Source organism: Atractosteus spatula, chromosome 4, assembly GCF_055471065.1.
Source record: "Atractosteus spatula isolate fAtrSpa1 chromosome 4, fAtrSpa1.hap1, whole genome shotgun sequence".
Taxonomy (NCBI): Eukaryota; Metazoa; Chordata; class Actinopteri; order Semionotiformes; family Lepisosteidae; genus Atractosteus; species Atractosteus spatula.
Window position 1 is genome coordinate 66,095,110 of NC_142709.1, and position 21,280 is coordinate 66,116,389.

At 38.9% G+C, this 21,280-nt stretch overlaps 1 protein-coding gene across 3 annotated transcripts in view; it reads right to left on the reverse strand.

Annotated features, from left to right (window-relative positions):
* The window catches only part of pik3cb (phosphatidylinositol-4,5-bisphosphate 3-kinase, catalytic subunit beta), a 73,093-nt gene that overhangs the window by 20,125 nt on the left and 31,688 nt on the right, over nucleotides 1-21,280 (reverse strand). For all 3 annotated transcript variants that reach the window (XM_088913310.1, XM_088913312.1, XM_088913311.1), the window contains 6 exons: nucleotides 15,543-15,729; nucleotides 13,303-13,531; nucleotides 10,926-11,134; nucleotides 4,744-4,923; nucleotides 2,242-2,409; nucleotides 211-300 (listed from right to left, as the gene is read on the reverse strand). In XM_088913310.1, the coding sequence (XP_088769436.1) occupies nucleotides 211-300; nucleotides 2,242-2,409; nucleotides 4,744-4,923; nucleotides 10,926-11,134; nucleotides 13,303-13,531; nucleotides 15,543-15,695 (1,029 nt within the window). In that variant the 5' untranslated portion in view covers nucleotides 15,696-15,729. The remainder of the gene's footprint in view (nucleotides 1-210; nucleotides 301-2,241; nucleotides 2,410-4,743; nucleotides 4,924-10,925; nucleotides 11,135-13,302; nucleotides 13,532-15,542; nucleotides 15,730-21,280) is intronic.

Here is a 21,280-nt window from a genome sequence, read left to right on the forward strand (position 1 = left end):
TGAAGAATATGCCTCAGTTCCAACTGAGAATATTGCTGAAATTGCGCAATCTTGTGAAATTATGGAATAACATCCAGAGGCTTAAAAGTACAGACTACTTCACTATGGCAGGAGGAAAGACGCAATCTTAACCAGGCTGCAAATTTGTGGTGTCAGTTTTTAACAGATCGGTCCTAGAACTTCTTGAGTCCTAGAAAAAACAAATCTTACCTTGACCGTTTCTTCTGCATTGACCTTGCTTCCCTTGATAAGAGTAATCCTAAAGGGCTCTGCAACATCCCAAACGCAGGTTGATATTTGCTAAAAGGGAGGACAATGCCATTAACATTTATTAACAGAAAAGATTAACAAAAGAATATTAAGGGAGTAAACAGGGCAATTATGAATGTGACCTGGACCTTATGGGTTTACACAGTGGGAAACAAAACCTGTGGATTTACCATCCTGATAGCTTTCAGAATGCTTCACAAGGTGATCATTACCTTTCACATTTCATGTTATTTAAAGGTCTTTAAAAAAAGGTTCTGTATTTATTCATCAGTACATTTAACAAAACACTATTATTCGTCAATTTATTATTTCTTTAGTTGAAAATAAAAACTGGCGAGGTCACTGCTTTAAAGCGCGTCAGATTTCAAATCACAAGACAGCCAAACCATGTCTAACGAGCCCCCCCACGGGGCTAAGGGAAGACGTGGGCTCCAGTTGCAATTTGTAGTGGTCCAATCCCTAGGCTAGACACATGTTAGCAAATCCTGCACACCACAGTGCACATGCCAATGTGGAGTTTGCAAATAACAAATTCTGTTCTTGCGAATACAACAGTTCAAATGACCTTCTACAGAAACCATTTGAAGTGGCCAGTTTCAAAGGGCACAAAAGGCTTTAATGCAATGGCCTGCTGATTTTTGGGTCACAAAGATAGTTTATTTATTCTGAAACCATCATAATGGTCAAATAGTTATAATGCATGTAATGCAAGTGGTTATCATGGGAGGATTTAATTTTGATGCCAACAACTGAGACCGTAATAGGTTACTGTATGTCTACCATTAGAGTTTAAGTTTACAAGAGCACCTGCAAGGTGAAATTCCTGTATTAAATCTAGCTTTGCAATAATGACAGGAAAATGGAGAATCATCAGGGAAATATTATCATCATATAAATGTCCAGAACATAGGTTTACAACGTCAGGAAGCAAAAAAGGAAGAGTACGATAAAATGGAATAGGATTAACATGGCATTGATGCCAAGCTTTTGGAAAGATTCACCCTGAAGCACAGAACAGATTCACCCTAAGTCTAAATAAAGGCTGGAAAGCAGCAACCAATACAGTTTTAACAAACCAAGAAAAATATGAAGAAGGAGAAATGCGATTTTAACACGTGGTTTCTAGTAAAACAAATGGAAAACAATAAATACAAGTTTGAACGCTGATAAAATATTTTAGAAAAGCCACAATAAATCGAAAGAAATACTGTCATGCAGGTTCAAGTTGACTTTTTCAGTATCACAACATCAAAAGAACATTAAAGGATGCAAAAGAAGAGTGTGCAAGAGGGTGCAGAACTGGCAATGAAAGGTAAGTGGCTAATGCATTTTACTCAGGTGTATACCGAAGAAACAGCTAGGATGCCAAAAGCAAAGCAAATTCTACACTTAATAGTATCAGGATAGAAGGATCTGGACCACTGCTCTTCAGAACTTAGATCTATGATCTACTGTAGTTTCTTGTACACTCAGAATAGTGTATCTAGCCAATTTACATGTGTTAATAACCCTGTCTTATGAACAGTCCATTGGAACTAAGCTATAAATATATAATATTTAATAATATAATAATTGTAATACCATTAGAATATGATGCAGAATTGCGGTTACTTTCAAGAGGCAAGTTTTTGGAAAACTTTAGATAGGACCATCTAACTTGTTACTACAAACAAGTTAGATGTTCCAAATGGCAAAAGTTTTCAAGAGAAAACCAGTACACTTCTCAGAGGTGAAGAAACACTGGCCGATGTATGAAGACCATGAGACCAAGATGAACATACGAATGCACTAGGTTCAGGAACTTTGACACGAAAAAAGAGTTCAAGAAATTTATTGAATATCCAAGAATACAGTCCCTACAGCTTTAAGTATAATTATTTTTTTATTAAAAGGCATTAAAAAATAAGAGTGACAGATTAACACTGTACCACATTCTGAAACATAACCTTTCAATAGCTTTTAAAAACTCACCGAAACACCTCTTTTTTTGGGAGGTAATGGAAATGGAGGATTGGAGGACTTCCGATTCACAACTGTCCCAACTGCAGAGATTTCTTTTTCAAACATCTCCTTGACCGTGGAGCATTCGACGAGAGTCAGGTGGGGGCTCTCATTACACATCATGCAGGTCTTTACGTACTAAAGAACAGAATAACATGGAATTAGTACATTCCAATTGATACTGGAAGGAAAATAAATGATGCTGCACTTAATTTAAAAGGGCCAGTGCACTATAAGGAAAGGATATCTTGAGAAAGTAGGCACTGGATCAACATGGAATCCCTCAAGAATACTGGAGCAATAATACTGAAGTTCTGCATAATCAGTCATCAAATATAAGGATATATATCAGCTATGTCAAATTTAGCAGAACATTTTTTACCACAAACAGCTCTAACACATGTTCTCAAACCATGAATTGGTCAGAATCAGAAAAATGTCAAAAGTGCATGACACTTTTAAGCCAAGAATTTGCTTCAGGCTCTGTAATAAGTTAAGTCTTTGTTACCCCAATACTGCCGTAGACTTGGATTTCATGCCACTGACGCTACCAGAAAAAGAAAGAACTCGGCAGATGACTTAAAAGTTGACGACAATAAGGCCTTTTCCATTTGACAGGTCAATGGCTTCTTCTCAGAACAGCCCGACTTCATATAAGCCTTAAATTAGCAGAAAACCCCTGCCCAGGAATGAATTGCATCAGCTGATGAAGATCATGCATTTTTACAACATAAACCGTAGGTTAATGAGACATTCGGACTTTTCAAGGTACACTAATTTAATGCATAACCAGAGGGCAAACAAAACCAAAATGCCAGAGCATTTCCTAGTAAAAAATGTTTGAAAAAGAATGAGATCATAAAAACAGTTCACATTCTCGAAATCACGAGCTCTGTTCTTTCCTTGAATTCAACATATCGGTATACAAGTGCCATTCTACACTTAGCATGATCTTGGCACACCTGAATACAACATCTGCAGATGTCGCATAACACGGGACACACATTTGTGCTCGGCATTTTAATTTAATACATTTTAATGCCAGAAAAGAATGAAAAAAAATCAAACTTGATTAAATGAAGCGCTTGAAGCTAAGCGCATAAATGTTTATAGGTCTCAAGGAGCTAGAAAACCAAGAGTAGAATGTTCGAAGCACGAAAATTAAAAGTGCTTAAAAGAAACCATGATATCCTTATTTCACCATTTATGAGACCGGTATAAGGAAAAGAAACAGAAGAAATTAGCCCTGGGTTTGATCAATAAGGGCTATGTTGATTAAATGAGTTACACAATGATTGAAAAAAAATGCTTTCCGATTTTAACAATCCGAAGTGAAACAGAATCAGCGAAGACTTAAATTTACAGAAAAATGCGGTCAGCAGCTCTGAAGCCATCGGAACAAATACTGTAAAACAATGGGTAAGGCCAAGTAAGGTAGAGACTTACTTTCCTTTAATACACAATTAAGGCTTTGTAACTTATCTCTGCGCCTTTAATACATTTTCATTGATGTATATTTTGCACAAACATCATGGAATGCTGCATTTGTGATTTTCAGACAGCCTATGAGTCTACAGCTATTTTAAGATGAAGCAATACTTGTCAGCTGATATTTCAATCACTCAAGAAGTGCCAAAAATAACTAAACCACAAAGACAAAACTACATACAGTGGAGGAATGGAAAGCAACTGCAGAGATGAGCAATCAAAACCATCAGTCAGTGTACCAAGTACAAGAAAGGTGAAAAGTTCAAGTCCTGATTAGACTACTGATTAAACACAAATAACCCTGTTTCCTAATCAATGGATTCTACAATTTTAATTAACAAGCCCAATTACGTCAAAATAATTTTTAAAGGGCACAACAGTATGTGATTGAAATTAAACATCTATTTGCAAAACAGGCCTGTTGAATTTTTAATTATATGCCATTTTCCACATAGGAGTGGTTTTGTAACAAACAGTTAAAAAGATTTACTGGAATAAGAGTGACATGGTTTATTTCAGTATTTGATTGGATTCCTCTTTGAAGAATTAAGACGAAGTAAACCAGTATCCTGTCTTTTAATATTATGATAATCCACGCCCATGGAGATTAGGAATTGTTCATTCAACTTAATGGCTGTCGCAGTTATAAACTAAATGAAAATACTTTTAGATTCCCCACTTCATAGGGAAACCATAGTGGAATAAGAAAAGAAAAGACATGCTTCACGTGGAAAATCTTTCCTTTCTGGAGCTCACAGTAAAAACAAAGAATAAAAGGAATATGTACCTGAAAATGTTGCATGGAAACAGTGACATTTTGACTCTTTCAATGGTCTATGTGAAAGAAAAACCTTCCCTTCTAACGGTGCACACTGGTGGAAAGGACAAAGGCCCTTACCAAGACAGCATTACACAAGTCATCCAACATGTTGCGGAAATTTGTTTTCCAGTCATGCAAGCCCAGCAGTAAAACACCTTACACACCTTGTAATGGATTAGTGGGTGTTCTCCGAAGAGAAACTCCAGCCTTGTGCTGACCCGCAGGACATAATCGCTCGAGTTCACCTCTTCTTCTGATCGGTGCGTGGTCAGCCACTTTTTCACAGCCTGCTCCGTCAGATCGTTGGGCGTCATGTAAGGAGATATGGCAAGGCTAGCTGTGTCCTGGTAAGAAGAAGAAAGAAAAGAACATAACTTCCTTTTAATAATTTCTTAAAAGTCCCTCCTAGATCATAACAAATCCTTTCAGAAACCTTGCTCGTTTCTGTAAATGTGCGCGTACACTTTCTTATAGTAAGGATCAGCGAAAAGTACAATTCTACTCGCAGTATCAAAGCTCGCCTGTGAAGAAAGCCGAGTTTGACAGAGAAAAAGACATTTGAATTCCGACCACCTATGCTAAAACATCTTTAACGTAAATGATTAGAATGGAGTTTGCAATTAGGTTTATTTACGTCATGAACGTTTTATGAAAAGCAGAGGTTACCAGCTTTGCCGATTGAAGAAGGTTGAGGAAAAACCAAAAAATATGAAATGGACATAGACTCAACTCTGTTAAATAAATGAAAATGCAAAGTGCAGGGTATGCAAAGGTTGATATCGCACACGACTAGACTTAAAAGGTCTGGAGACACCCTGAATATGTCTCCCCTGGTGGAGAGCACCGATTCCTTTATTAAAGTGAATCTCAAGAAAAATATTCAATAAATTTTTACTGGGTTTTAATCTTCAATTTAGCTTCGAGCAGATGTGTAATGGGTTCTTCTGGTTGTCTAAAGTCCTAGGACACCCAGTGATGTTGATTTCAGTGACAGGAAGTCAGCATAGTGGAATTTGTGCATTACATAGGGATAGAATATGAAATATGGACAGAGAAGAAACTGAAATGCTTGTATTAGGTATCGACTACCTCCACAGCTCCGTTTTCCTGGCTGAAGACGATTTAGACTGTAAACACAATTTTAAAAGGGATCAGCTGCAGATGCAAAAAGCTAACTGCTAGAGTGGAAGCCACCAGCATTACACAAGCTGCCTTTAGCTAGGCGGCCTGCAGAATCAAAAGCAAAGCCAGACTCGAACGTCACCAGGCAACACAGGCATCCACATGTACATTACCGTGACTGACATGAGAGAGTATAAGCTGTGCATCCTTTAAGTTCATAGAGAGATTTATGAACCATCATAAAAAAATTCTGAGTCCAATCATGCCTTGCGTCAGCTATTAGCCACTGTTCTGGAAAAACACATCTATAAATACAGTCAGCTCAGACAGAGCTGCATAAAACATGACATCTTCCCATCAGTCTCCTGCATGAAGTTCCTCCTCAAATCTCATGTCTCTTCAAATCAATGTCCTTGTAAAGCACATTTATTGCTTTGGTTTAATCTAATCTAATTTTCAGTTTAAATTCACTGACTTCTTGAAGTATATCCTGTCACATCAGTTTAAGGCAACCACCAAGCACTTATGAGTAAGAGAATTAGTAAAGTGCAAGTCATTTTTCTGGTTCAGATCCATCTCATGCGATTTTCACAGGCCATGCTTAGGGTAGGAATAATAACATGTTTCAATTTCTCTTGAGCACATTAATTTCTGTGGTGAACTACAGATTGTTCTCTGTCAACAGCAAATAATCTATAGCATAACACAAAATGCTCAGCATTAACTGTACTCCCGATAGAAAATGGTCTGAAATTTAAGAACTGTTGGATTTCATTGTCGTCTTTCAAACAGTATATTTAAGAACAACTGTTTTAAACGTTTTTTAAAATGTTTGCACACAAAGACTCAATGTACAGTGAAACAAAAACAATCTACTAAGATACGCAGTAGCGTGCCATCGCAGACATCCTGAACCAAGCTACAGAATTAGCAAGGATTTAGTTTGCATTTACAATGCAGGTGACCTGCACTTCTGAAATACTGCTTTCTGTTGATGAGGAAATGTGGTCCAAGCCTCAACAGCAGACTACAGCTATAAGCTGAAATAGACCAGATCTCTTTATGGTATTAAATATAGAGCCTGACTCAGAGATGTATGGACGGCTATACTAGTATGGTTAACCAGAAACCTAAAACTTAATTTACAAATTATTTCACCAAACCAATTCAACTCTGTCCAAGCATGTGTGGGGACGACTACATTCAGTGCATTTTACTACCAATTATAATTAAGTTCTTGATATTTATAAACAGCTGTGGAATAGTATAAGCAATTCTTTGTTCTACATAGTGCTGGATGGGAAATTATTTTCTTCTAAACTGTTTATTCCTTTTAACTGCACATATTGCTAGAGTTATGTTCTGAAACTGTTTTTTTTCTTTCTCATGGGAACCAGTGACACCCTGTTCAGCTGAATTTAGGGTAGACTGTCACCACTGGTCCTTTTCAGTCAGTGCCGGTCATGCTGAAGGTTGTAACAGGAAAATTTATGAACCTGTGAGACAACATTCTCTGGGAACAGACTGAGAAGAAGATTTTTATTAGTGTATAAATAGAAGAACCCTCTCTGAACTCATGACTCCTGCATGGACGAAAGACCCTCGTCACTTTACTTTCCAGGGAAGGTAAAACTTTCCTGCAGCGCCACACTCACCTAATTAAGGTTGTGAATGCGGCTCACAAACAACTTGTTTTTGTTTCTCCGAGGTTCAGTTTACAAATATAAAAAATACATGAACCTTAAATTTGGTCAACTGCTGAACCACATCCCTCCGTCTGGCTATTGAGAGGTCTAATGGAATGAACTGAAGCATTGACCTTTTATATACTTTCACCTGGAAGACCTATACAAGATCCTGGACTGGGAGCTAGCTGGAAAGTGCCTATTCTAGTGAAATTAAGAGTGTGATTTGTAGGGAAATATATTGTCCCTAAACAAACAGATTTCTCAGTTACATAATTGTCAGTGCATAAGAATTAATTCCTATGTAAATGACATTTGGTATAAAGGTAAGAGTGGTCTACTGCTACACATGTAGGTTTAGAACTGAGGCTCCAAGATACTGGTCAATCAAGTCCAACTTAAGACAAAGGAAGTGAAATGGAGCGGAATGAACCAGATAAAACAGTGACACACTACATCGTCAGAAATTTGACTTTGTTCAATGGACAAAGCACAAATTCTGACAAATGTAGTGCCAGTTTCATTACTGCCTCACTCACTTCGCTACAAACAGGAAGTAACCATAGAAAAATCAAATTCCAACACACACATTTCAAACAACATACCAACTTGCATCAGAACAATTCAGATATAGCCAGGCAAAGGCAGAATGGATATATATTACAAACAAAATGACTAAAAACTTCCCAACCCAGGCAATACAATGCAATTACTGGAGAAGCAGACTTTCACTATCTTTCAGTTGATGTGATAAAAAAAACAGGTTCCTCAAATCACATAGCCTACTATTAATTGCTGTAAAGGTTAAAGGCAGCATAAATTGTTCTAGATCTAAAAGAGGGACTACAAAGCAATGGAGTTTGACAAGTGTGCTACTGATGATCCTTCCATAAAACCTTTATTAAACTGTTTTATAATGCATCATTCGTAAGAAGGCTTAAAGTGCTATACAACAAAGCCATAAAACTGAAAAGAAATTAATTAGAAACATAACACTTACAAGAATACCAGTTACACCAGCAGGTTCTCAAGTGATCTGCGCAAATGGACTCAACATTAACAGTTTCACAGGGAAATATTCCCCATGCTAGGTCCATAGCAAGAGGATGACCCACCCTCACCACCCACAGTCTATATAATCTTGTTGAGGGGCCAAAAGGCAAACGTCAGAGGATGAGAGTGCATGGCTAGTGGTGTAGTTCATGAGGGCAGAAAGAGAGAAGGGAGAGACTATTCAGGGGTTTAAAAGATCCCTGAATCTTGATCTTGAAAGCTATATGAAAAATCAACAGTTAACCAGTGCAGAGATTTCACATTTGACCATATGGGACCTAGTTGTAACTACAGCTGCTGAGTTGGGAATATCTATATTAAATTTCACTGCACATTTTTTTAAATGTATAATTTAACACAGGCTTTGCTCAAGTCCCTGCTAAGTGAAGTAGATATGAATGGCTTGCTTTGCATTGCATGCCTCTTCAGAAGGGAAAATTGTTTCAGGGCTGATCATCAGATACATTGAAATTACATTCTGTGCAACACAGTATAGCAAACCTCTGGCACAGTCACATCCTGTCTAGACAGGCCGAGCATTTTCCCATGAGATACCTGTGAAGACACTACAGATCTTTAAGCCTCTTAAGATAAGTGTATCTTAAATCTGTTATATTTTAACAGACCGTGCACTGAAAAAGGCTTGATGGTAAAACATCTGCCATCAGAGCATTCAGTTATAACCTATTTCCACTGAACGTCCCTCTTCAGAACCAACATCTAAACCTTCTATTCTCATTCACTAACAAAAATAGCACGTAAAAGAGTGAATTAAAACGGTAAAAGCCTGCATCAGTTAAAATAATGGATCACAATAAATGCGAAAAACAAGTTAAAAAAGTCTTCTAGCAATGAAGGTTTATCATACTTTCTTAAAGAGGAGATCTTAAAGATTAATTATTTAAGATTAATTAAATTATCTCTGAGAGGAGAATGCTGACCAAGCTCACAGCCAACATGAACAACGCCTCTCATCCGCTTCATGGGACTGTTACTGGGCAGCGGAGCACTTTTAGCAGCAGACTGCTCCAGCTACGGTGTTCAAGGGAACGCCTCCGCAGGTCTTTCCTCCCGGCGGCTGTCGGGGTGTATAACGCTGCCCTAGGCTAGGACTGTTAGCCTTCATTTGCTCGTATATGTTTGCTCCATTGTACTTTTTGGACAATCAGTCTGTATAAACCTATGCACATTTTGGACATTTTTACTGTTTCTACAGTGACTATGGTCATCACATTTTGCACACACCTATGTATTTATTATTTATTTATTTTGTTGTCTTTTGTTTTTATAACTATTCTGATGTCTGTTTTTGCTTGTCTTGGGCTGGACTGCTGTAACACATCAATTTCCCTACGGGATTAATAAAGGCTTATCTACCCATCTTATCACTCTCCGTTTAGGCACAGCAACTGCTGCATCGTTTAGGTAAAAAAAAAGTTCAAAAACAAGTCTGCGCAAGAATCATGGCTGACAGCCACGTCTCTCACATTCTTCATCAGCGTGAAGTGTGAGCTTGGCTGCCGCAAGGCAGATTTTGACCTTTCTAAAGCAAAGCTCGCTTTGTAAAGTCTCAGGCTTAACCTTTCTGCTCTTAGACTCATCTCAGCCACCAGTTCCAGGTTGGTCTTTTGAGAATCAATTTCGTAAACTGATTTGTTAGGATTATTTTTGAAGGTACAATACAGAAGGTGAGTTAACATGGGGAAAAATCAGAATGGCATATTATCAAAACAAGCTATTTTAATTACCAATACTGGATTTAATTGAGAAGCCTTTAAATGGTGAAAAAAACATAAGGACAGCCTTTCCAGTGGATTTTCTGGAAAGGCTGAATACAATTTAGGTTTGTACAAGTCACAAGTCACCACTTACTTCCCATTCCACTGAAATCCAAATAAACAAGTACTCAAATAGACACCAGTAGTCAAATGTCACATAAATAAATCTAAAATATCCAACTGTTGTATTGGGGAGTTTTTTTTAATTGATTCTACTTAAGATCCAAACGTGTTTAGAAAAGGATATTTACATATATATATATAAGAATATACAAACACGAAAGCTAAGACTGTTGCTATTAATTACCACATTCAGACTGTTACCTAATATTTCTTAATAGTTTGAAAACACTTCATAGTTTACAAAAAAAAGTACATCAAGGATATTGCTTCAGGTGTCTTTTAAAGCAATAACGGACTTGTGTTGGGACTGCTTCAGCGGATAGGAATATCTGTCCAACAGACACCAAACTCGTAAGAAATGTGAGAGGATGTAAGGGCGAAAAATAGTTTTACACAGAGAGAGACAACTTTTAGAAGAAACTGGGTTTCATAAGGTACAGGTGGAAGATCCGTTTTGTCAGTACACGCAGCAGAAACACTTCTGAAGCCGATTTCATTAACATCCTTCACACGTCCCCTGTAACTCCAGCAACCTTGAGGGGTTCATCGCAGTATGCCCAGCTGAAGGCCTAGGCCGGTCCTCACCTGGGAGTGGCTGAAATGCATGGTGACATTCAGCTTGTCCTGGATGCCATCAGGGACGGTAGAGTCCAGCACAGGGGAAAAGTAGCACTGCAGCCACTCCATCCATGTCATCATCTGGAGCTTCTGCATCTTGTCTTCGCTGATCCGGAACATTTTGGTCCTGAAGTCTTTCACCTCGGGGTCCTGCAGAGCGTCCAGCTCATGGAGACCTGGGACAAGGAACAAGACAACATACCTGTAGAGCAGTGGAGAGGATTGCCAGCTCACACCTTTGTGCAGTTAAACCCCATTAACTGGGGGGGGGGGGGGGGTGCAGTGGCTCTGTTGCTGGTTCGTATCCCACGGCCGCAGAGGAATCCTACTCTGCTGGGCCCCTGAGCAAGGCCCTTAACCCCAACTGCTCCAGGGGTGCCGTATAAATGGCTGACCCTGCGCTCTGACCCCAAGCTTCTCTCCTTGTCTGTGTGTCTCATGGAGAGCAAGTTGGGGTATACAAAAAGACAAATTCCTAATACAAGAAATTGTATGTGGCCAATAAAGTGATCTATTAAAGGCAGTTCTGCTCCAGAAGAACAGCTCCGTCATATCTGTGACTTAACCAATCTAGATAGGCTGCACTGGAAAATTACTTTGGTGGCTCTCATGCAAAGAACACGTGTTACAGCACACAGGAAGGCCTGACGGTTTTCTGCCAACTGTACCTAGTCACAGATGCTACTTACAGGCCATTAACAAAACACTTCTCACGGTTACTCAAGACAGTTGTAAGATCATTGACTGAACAATTGCCAATCAGAACTAAAGACCAACTCTTATATTGTGTTTTCACTTATGTGTAAGGTTATATTAATGATCAGTAGAACTAAAGGGTAATCAGGATGTCTGTCGGATTCTATGGGAGATTCATGGATTTAGTAGATAAAATGCATATGATACGCCAATTTTTACATGTCCAGAATGCTTTTCATAACGTTCCATATAAAAATACATATATATTGGAGTCAGCAAGCATTGAAGGTACAGACATTGAGAGTGTCTGCAATTAAATTAAAAGTGCACAAGCAGAAATGAGGGGTTAATGCTCAAACTAGGGTAATTACTGCAGCACATGGATCTGTATTTGGACGACTGTACCTCCAAAATGATATGAATGATAGTTTTAAGTGTAGTTAAGAAATCAAGATGTGAGGAAAATAAGAGAAATTGCAGACATCGTGGAAGCAGAAAAGGAAACCTTTTTACTGGAAAGGGTTTTTTTATGAAGTGGTTTAATAACCCTCTCCAATCAGCAAAGTGCTAGTAATCAAATGACTGAGGCAGACCAAATAATCTCTTTTTATTTATATTCTCATATATTTACACTGTTATTTTGTCTTCTTCATACAGTAGCACAGCTCTTCCCCCCCCTCCCACTCAAGTTATGAAGCATATCCTTCTGAATTTTTAAAAACCTGTTGATACATTCGGTCTCTGGTGAAGAATTATGCAAGGTGAATGCAATTCAATGACTGGCAGGCATCCGAAGAGTTTATCTGGACTATCGAGAAATATGCTGGAACTAAAGCAAGCTTTTGCCAGATATCTCACTTTCTTCTCCCTTTCATAGTTAATGATAAACCCAGAATGCAGGAAGATGAGGATTGTTGCCAGAAAAATAAGCACAATACAATATAGCTACTGTTGAAAAAAATAATTGACTACTGTATCCTGGAGCTCTTACAATCATAAACCTCAGTTATGGTTTTAGTAATAGACTGAGTTTTACATAAAAGAGGATTCCATTACTAGATGGAACCAAATTTAAGAATACATCCAACATCTTTGCCCTAAAATTAGTTATAACATCACCCTCAGCATTTTTCTACACAAATATAAAAATATATTTAAAAAATAAGGGTATTTATCATCTGTCACCTTACTGCTCCTATGGGGCTGAATGTATTCTTTATAATCAGTTTTTCAATTTAAATACATTGGTTGAGTCAGGTTAGCTCACCACTGTAATCCTGTACCACACAGGGAGAATGAGGACTTGTGAACATGCTCCTCCAACACATCAAGCTGTCAGGGCCATTTGTCATTTGACACGCACTGAGTGCCTTAAGAGGAGATCACAGATGTCCCTGGCACGCCTTAGGAGTTACCATTTCATGACAAGCCAGGGAAGTCCTGCCTGGTTCTAATCTTTCTAATCTTAGCAGCCACCTGTAACCTCTCCTGGGGAATTCTAGTCGCAGTTGTTAATGATAGTACAGACTGCAATCAGCTATGCTCAGACTATTGGCACCCAGTGTCTTTACTTGAGACATCTGAGGCCATAATACAACAAAATGCAGTAACAAAAACTGAATTGGCTTGTTTCGGTAATTCTTTTTACCTTTGCCTATAAGAACGCCTATTTTGGAGTCCAGTAACTTCTCCGCTCGGCCGCAGTTCCTGGTGACCAGTTTGAGGACGGGGAGGAAGGGCCTGACGTCACAAAGCCGCCGCGTCTCGTCCTCCAGCTCCTCGTGCACAGCGCTTTGGTTCACACACTCGAACATGTACGACTCCATCTCCCCCAGGAAAGAAAACAGTGGGTAGCTCTGGGCCTGTTTCCATAGTAACTGCAGAGGGGACAATGTGTGGATAAGTTCAAGGCTCAGAGTACTACACACACAAAATACCTGTAATTCCTTAACAAGTGGCCTGAGCATAGAATGCAAGTGCCCCCCCCTTCATCATATGCTATATACTGAATATTAAAAGTAATAGTTTTATATAAAGTAACTTTTAAATACCAGCGTACAGCAATACACTGGAAACGTTTACATCTTACAATTTACTTCAAAACGTCCAGTTGCATGAAAGTAAGAAAAGGTGCTGTGTAGTCCTATCGTGCTTTTCCTCTACACACCCCTTTAAAAATGTAATGCATTGATACAGACCAGAGTAGTTTTCATTAGCTTAGACAGTCTAAATTAAATGTTTGTATGAAAAATGACTTCAGCCACATAACAGCCAAAATACAGAACAGATTGCATGCATGCCACAAAGGAATAATCATCAAATGTGTTATAAAGAGGAAGTAAAACCACTGAGGGTATGAACAACATGGTATGAAAACTGAGAAAGAATGCAGACAAAACTGAATTAACAATTAAACGCCATTAAATATAAAATGAGAAATCTTCAGGCATCATAAAACACACCAATGATAAAAAAAGGAGGACAATTCCTGAATTCGATGGTAAAAAAACAATTTCTAGCTTTTTTCTTAGGTTTATGTTTAATTTCCCAACACTTCCTTAGCTGCCTAATTCCATCAGCTCTCCCAGCATTCATCAAGATGAAAAATATCTAACAAACTAGGTGTTGGTTTTCACAAAAATGTTAATAGCTTGATGGATTTTTAAGTCTCCCATACATGACATTATGCTTAGCATTAAGGAACTTTACAGGGCTGGATGTGATATTTTCCATTGTATCCGATCTTGATAATCCTGCTATGAAACCCTGATTTTGTTCTGAAAGCATCTGTAAAAATGTCATTTATAAACAGTAATGGAAATGTTGCTGTGTACTTGGCTACTCTAATCTGGAAATATCAGTGCCATTGTATATAATGGATCGTTGTGACAAGACTGTATACCATGTTTTATTCCTGAAATGCAAATCACTGGGCCCATTTTCACCTTCTGCATTTTCTCTGTTCATATTCCAAATGGAAAGATGTTTTGCCTGTATGGCTATACACGTTTATTTTTTTCCTCCAACAGATCTAATGGCTACTTCCTGATGTAGTGGTTTTGTGGTAGGTAGCTTCAGTGTTTTTGAAGAGGGGTGTGTTTTGAAAAAACAAATGCCAGAGGTATGACAGCATAGCAGAATGTTTTCTTTCAAGCTGCAAAGAACATACTAAGAAAAGGGAGTCTGTAAAAGTAATGACTTATGATTCAGGAGGAAATCAGAACTGGGAGGCATATTGCGGACAGCTACAGTAAGAACTGAATCAGACGCACTGTCTTCAAACAGTTAGTTCATAGATTTTTTTTAAGCAAGGGCTGGACTTGAAAAGCATTTTCATTCCTCGGCTAATAGTTTGAAAATAGCACCTTTTCTGTTCAATATAAAAACCCCAGAAGCTTTTGAACTTTTCATTCCAAGTAATCACTACAGTTTTAAATGGTGCCTCTGTGGGAGTGAATCATCAGTTGTCAGACGAAATGGGACATTTCAATTATTAAAGCGACGGTTAAACTTATATTGCTAGAAATGTCATGGGAATTGCATGATGCATCCAAGTGGCAAGAAAACAAGTTTGGAATTGAGACGAATCAATTTAGTACCACATCTTTTGGACACATTTACTGTACACTTCCAGTGTATAAGAGAAAGCTAGAGAACATTTGCCACTAGCAGATCACAACAATTCAAACAAAAGCAGTCATTTCTTCTCCAGTTGTTGTTACAAACCTAGCTATGTAGATCTTTTTCAATGAATTTATTGCTTAGAAATATTTCTATACTACTGTTGCATACAAAACACCCTTCAGATGTTTTCTCCAGAAAATGTTGTTTAAACGGCTTTCAGGGTATGAAGACTCCAGTGGACAATTCCAGACCTTTTCCACTCACCAGTTTGATGTGCTGGATGGTAGCTTCTCGAGGAACATCCATCTGGATGTAGATTCCTGTGGGGAGAAGGAAGTCCACGGCGACACAAACATCGTTTGTCAGCTGGGAGTCCACGGCCCATATATCCAGTGTATCCATCACTGCAGGAGGCATTGTGGGAAACAGACTCCAGGACAACCATAGGGATCTGGAAGTGAAAAAGAGGATTAAATGTGTATAAATCAGATTGTCCAACCAAAGATGGCTTCCTCCTTTATGATTTAACTGATATGTTCCCTTCCCATTGTACATCCTTCATTTTCACTGTCACTATATCAAGAGAATTCTGAGTCATTCGTTAGCAGAGGAACAGATCCAACTCCTCTTTTCAGACTACACAGCTGGCCATCCCAGACATCTGTCTGCCTTCCTTGGCATTAAAAAGATCCACCACATCACTGAATGGCAATAGAAACGGAAAAACAAGGAGAATACTAAAGCACTGAACACGTAAACCTGAGATTCCATTGATATTTTACTTCAGGTACCTTTCAGAAAATACAAGAGTTCCGCTTCTCTGACTTTGAATTAATTTTGTCCTTCTTCAGAAATATGCTGCCAAGATCCTTACTGTTTTCTGCTACAAACAATACCCAGAAAAGACTGAACCTTTCGTCAGTAAAAGATTAAAATAAACCTTACTAACATGTAAGACGACTCCAAAAACTATGTAAGTTTCCAAATGCATTAAACAAATCAATACACAAGATTGACTGATTGGCTTGGTTAATCCCCATCAACAGACACAGCACAAATATGTATAACATGGGCAAGCAAACAGTTTCAATGTTAAAACACACAACAGCCTTCAACTTAAAAAAAAAAAAACTCACTTTCCAAAAAACATTGTGGCTTACAAATGAGGGAACCAGTACATTTTTTTAAAATGATGTCAGAGGTATGCTGCTGTTGTTGTTTTCAAATTCTAACTTGCGCTTAGGAAGACTCAAAACGTTCATACTCTACATGGGGATATTTAAACAAACCAGAACCTTTTGGACCAATATCAGTCAGTTGCGTAGATCAGGTGAGTCAAGGCTGAATATAAAATGAAGTTAAATATAAATATGAAGTGCCTTAGAATATGCAGAGTTCCTTCAACTCCAGAGAACCAGCTATGCACTAGAGAGTGGTTTCCTCCTCATCTTATCAGCTGGGATTGTTCCGTAGTTGCATAAGAATTTATGGAATGATGTCAAGCTGGTGCGTTAAATTGAATTTTAATCCACGTTTGTGTAGAAAACAGCTTACAATTTCACCCCTGTATCAAGAGTAGAGTGGATCCACTGCTTCACCATCATCATCAGTGAACTAGGTCTGGCACATTGATTCAAAACAGAAAATCAAACAAAATCCTGTTTTTTTAAAAGAGAAGCTTTTTGAAAGTTTACTTTATTGGATGAAAAGTATTCTGACCAAACTTTTCTAGCCACTCTGGCCAGCCACATAATTCCTTTGGCATTTCTAATATAATTTGCAAAAGATTCCACTCTGCGAGTGTTTTATGCCTGGACTGAAACAGAATATGCCCCGTTAACTGATTATCTACATCCACACAAGCGTCATCCAGAACTATCCCGATTACCTAAAACACAAAAGTCGAGACAGTACTGTAATGGAAAAAGAACCTGGTTTAGAAGCTGCATTATATCACATTAAACAGAAAACGAAAGGAATCTTGAACAGATCTTCTCTAAACAGAAGCTATGTGATGATTCCAGCTGTGCTTTGTGCATCTGGCCCCTACCTTTGGACCTCTGAAAAGCACTAGGCTCCCTGTGAACACCTGGACTTTTTCTGACCATTCCCACACCTCCAGAACCCACATCTTATCAACACTACACCGGTACTGGCCGCTGCAATGACCAGATCACAAGCACTTTCCGATTATTTTATTCCTGTGCTGCTGCATTATTTCTATTCAAGAATTCTGCTCCATAAACTTTTACATGATTATCATGAACTGAGCAGGCTTTTACTATGTCCAGATGAAGTCGGTATTGCACTTTTGCCAGTCTCATGGGAGTTTCATAATGCTTTTGTATATAGAGAGAGATTGTATGTACAAAATGAATAAACTTTAGGTTCACAGGAAACTGTTCTGGTATTCAGCGCGATTCCTGCACTCTCCCTTAGCACCTATTGCAACAGGTTTTGACTGCTATTTGATCTCAGCAGCAGCACTGCATTGGATAACATCTGTGAGACTTTGTTTTAGTGAAATGCCTTGCACTCAACCCAACACCCCACAGGTATTACCAGAACTAAGTTACTCAATTATTTGCAAAGTCTGAAAACAGCACAGGGTCCATACACAAACGATGAAACTACAACCTAGAATTTAATGGGGCCAAAATTAAAATCTACCAGAACATGAAGGATATTGACAAATCATGTGTAATTGCATTATGCAAGTGCCTTGTACTGTATTTTTTACACTTCCAAATGGAACTGTAGAAAACCGACATGTAAAAGCTTATCTGCCCTATATATGCACACACATTTACAGTATGTACACACTATTAAGACTGCAAAAGGATGGAGCAGTTCCACAAACAAACGGACTGTTTGTAAGCACTTTTAAGTGCCAAGCCAGACAGGTAAAGAATGGGCACGAAGGGGGTTATCAATCAATGAAGAGGTTTTAAACTAAACTGACTTTAAGGCAGGCCAGCTTGCTGAGCGGATTATAATTCCAACCTGTCCTGATGCTATTCGGAGACCATATTATAAGAAACCAACTGCACTGGCAGCTAGAGCACGAGGAAACCACCGAGAGTACTACAGATACCACACCAGAAATGAAAAAGGTGAGCAAACCACCATTCAGGAACCTTTGATTCCTTGAAAGAGCAGCTGAAAAGATGGTTTTGGGCTTTGCTAATTTTTCCACGACAACTGAACACAGTATTCGCTCTTTCCAAGAGAAGAGAAAGCGTCCATATTCACATTCGTCAAGGTCCCATAAAGTTCTAAATGTGGAAGTGTTTTGCTCAAAAGATGGCACTTTACACATACTTGAAGCTTTTCTAGAAACAAAGATGTGGTTTAAAATGAGAAGGCTGAGGGAAGTGTTGATTTTCACATGAGCTGGTGGAGATGGAGGGGGGGGGGGGTTGTTCTTGTAAGAATTGCATCAGGATTGTTTGATTATGAAGGGGAGGTGATATTTTCTGCTCACGCTCCTGTAAAAAAATATGCCTGTTGTTGATATTTCAAACCATGATCAAAATAAAAACAAAGACACCACAAAAAGCTCATTTTTACACTTATCACAGAGATAGGGAGGGACATACAGACAGCACATCAAAAGCTATTACAGCTCTTTAACTGAGAACATTACATAAAAAGAAGATATGAGCTGACAAAAAGAAGCCGATTTAAGAAACCAACATTTTGCAAGGATTAATGTTTTTTTTTCTTTTTGTTTAGGTACATAAAAAAAGAAGTCTTAACACTTGTAAAGATTAAAACAGGAATAAGCCTACTCTGAAAGTGTGATGTGCTCTAAAAATAAAAACGGGTTTTGGAACTCGAATCTTGTATCCGTGTACTACTGTAGCTTAGGATTTTTGCAGGGTAGTCGGTGCTCTTCACACTCATGCATAGGAAAAGAGAGCCGAACCAATATGAAATGCCAATGGAAAAAAAAAGCTTCCAATTCTTTCCTGTGTGAGTAATGAAAAAAATCATTGAATTTCCATTCTAAAAATAGCCCGACTCACTTGTGACTTTAAAAGCAGGAGAATGACGGATAACCTGAATCAGCATTCCTAAATTGAATATGGCTCAGTGACTATAAACAGGGATTGTTTCAGGCATTCTGATTAAGGCTGAAGTTTCTTTTGCCAGCAGACACACACAGTATTGTGAGGCCGCTTAGGTTTAAGCCTAACGATAACATCAGTACAGCATGTGTAAGGGGGGAGGGGGGGATTGGTCAGCTCGCTGGTGCTCAGATGTTTAGGCGTAAACAGTGTTGAGTCACACGGGTCACCGGCTGTGGGCGTTTCTGCACAACAAGAAGCTGGGTACTGCAAGACTTCCTCTTCCGTTCTCCTAATTTGTTTCCCACTAAGCACTCCTGCTCAGAAGTCATTTTAATGTACACAGCAAAGCTCAGAACGAATCCCATCCCCTTGCCTGGTGTCCAGAAATACATGGATCAGTTCAAACCAATCATGAGACGGCTCTCTTGCTGACTGGGAAATAATACAGAACGATGAAAGGAAAGTTTCCCTGAAAGGAAACTAAAATGTGACTCAGTGCAAGTATGCGTGCTCTGAGCTGTCAAGAGCAGTTTTTTTTTATCTGAAATTTCAGAGCACTGAAATTTGTGGTAAAGACATTTACCTTATTTCACAGAAACAGGTAGGTCCCTATTCACATACTATATAATCTGCATGGAAATGAACTATTTAACACTCACTTAGCCAAATACACTGCATTTGGATTAGCAGGGCAATACATTAGCTAATTATTTTGCTACTTCAGCACACTGGTTGGTAAATGAGAAGCTATACCACATTCTAAGATCATGCATTAAAACCACTGTTTAGGTTAAATTCAGTAATGCAGTAATGTCTACTCCGGGTTCTTGCTGTAAATAAAATGGAACTAGTGTAGAAATACACTTAAAATACACCAGTGTAGAACAGTGGCCCAACCACACTTGGGCGTACAGTGGACTTTGACAGAGACTCAAAGCACACTTTAAAAGGTCAACTGACTCCAACCAATTCTCTGAAGTTCAATAGCCAAAACAAAAACTAGCTGCACTTGGAATTAAATACTTAAAAAAACCCAAGTAGAGTAATATTCTAAAACACTGCAGGATTCATAAAGCTGTTTAAAGGTTTTTCCTGATCCCAGACTATTGCAAAGTCACTTTTTCTTTCATGAATGCATGAGATAGCCTGATAGACTATTAGAGAATGGGCAGGATGTTGGAATTTCAGGATGGCATATTGAGCAATTAGTGTGGGCAGCCGGTGGCAGTGTTATTTTCCTCTGCTGAAGCCGGAGTAAGAGGGAAAGAATGTCCCTGAGGGAGACAGGGCAGTATTTTGAAGACAAAGGAACTGGTGGTAGATTTCAGGAGGAAAATGGTCAAATCTACTCCTGTCTACATCCATGGGAGTGGCGTGGAGATGGTGGACTCGTACAAGTACCTGGGAGTGCACATCGACGATAGACTGGAATGGTCTAAGAACATCGAGGCCATCTATAAGAAGGGACAGAGCCGACTCTACTTCTTGAGGAGGCTCAGGTCCTTCAATGTGTGTAGTAAGATGCTACACATGTTCTATCAGTCGGTGGTAGCGAGTGCCATTTTCTACGCAGTGGTGTGCTGGGGCTCTGGGATTAGAGCAGTAGATTCCAAAAGGCTGAACAAGCTCATCAGGAGAGCAAGCTCTGTCATTGGGTTTGACCTGGACTCCTTGGAGGTAGTGGCTGAGAGGAGAATGAGGTCCAAACTAGAGGCCATCATGGACAACTTCTCCCATCCCCTCTTTGACAGGCTGGCAGGAATGAAGAGCACGTTCAGCAATAGACTGATTCATCCACGGTGCGACAGGGAGCGCTACAGGAGGTCATTCTTGCCGTCTGCCATAAGACTGTACAACGCATCCACCTTGCGTCTTGGCAGAGGCAACATCGACAGTGACCTGTTTCTGGACTAAACGCATCTACACATC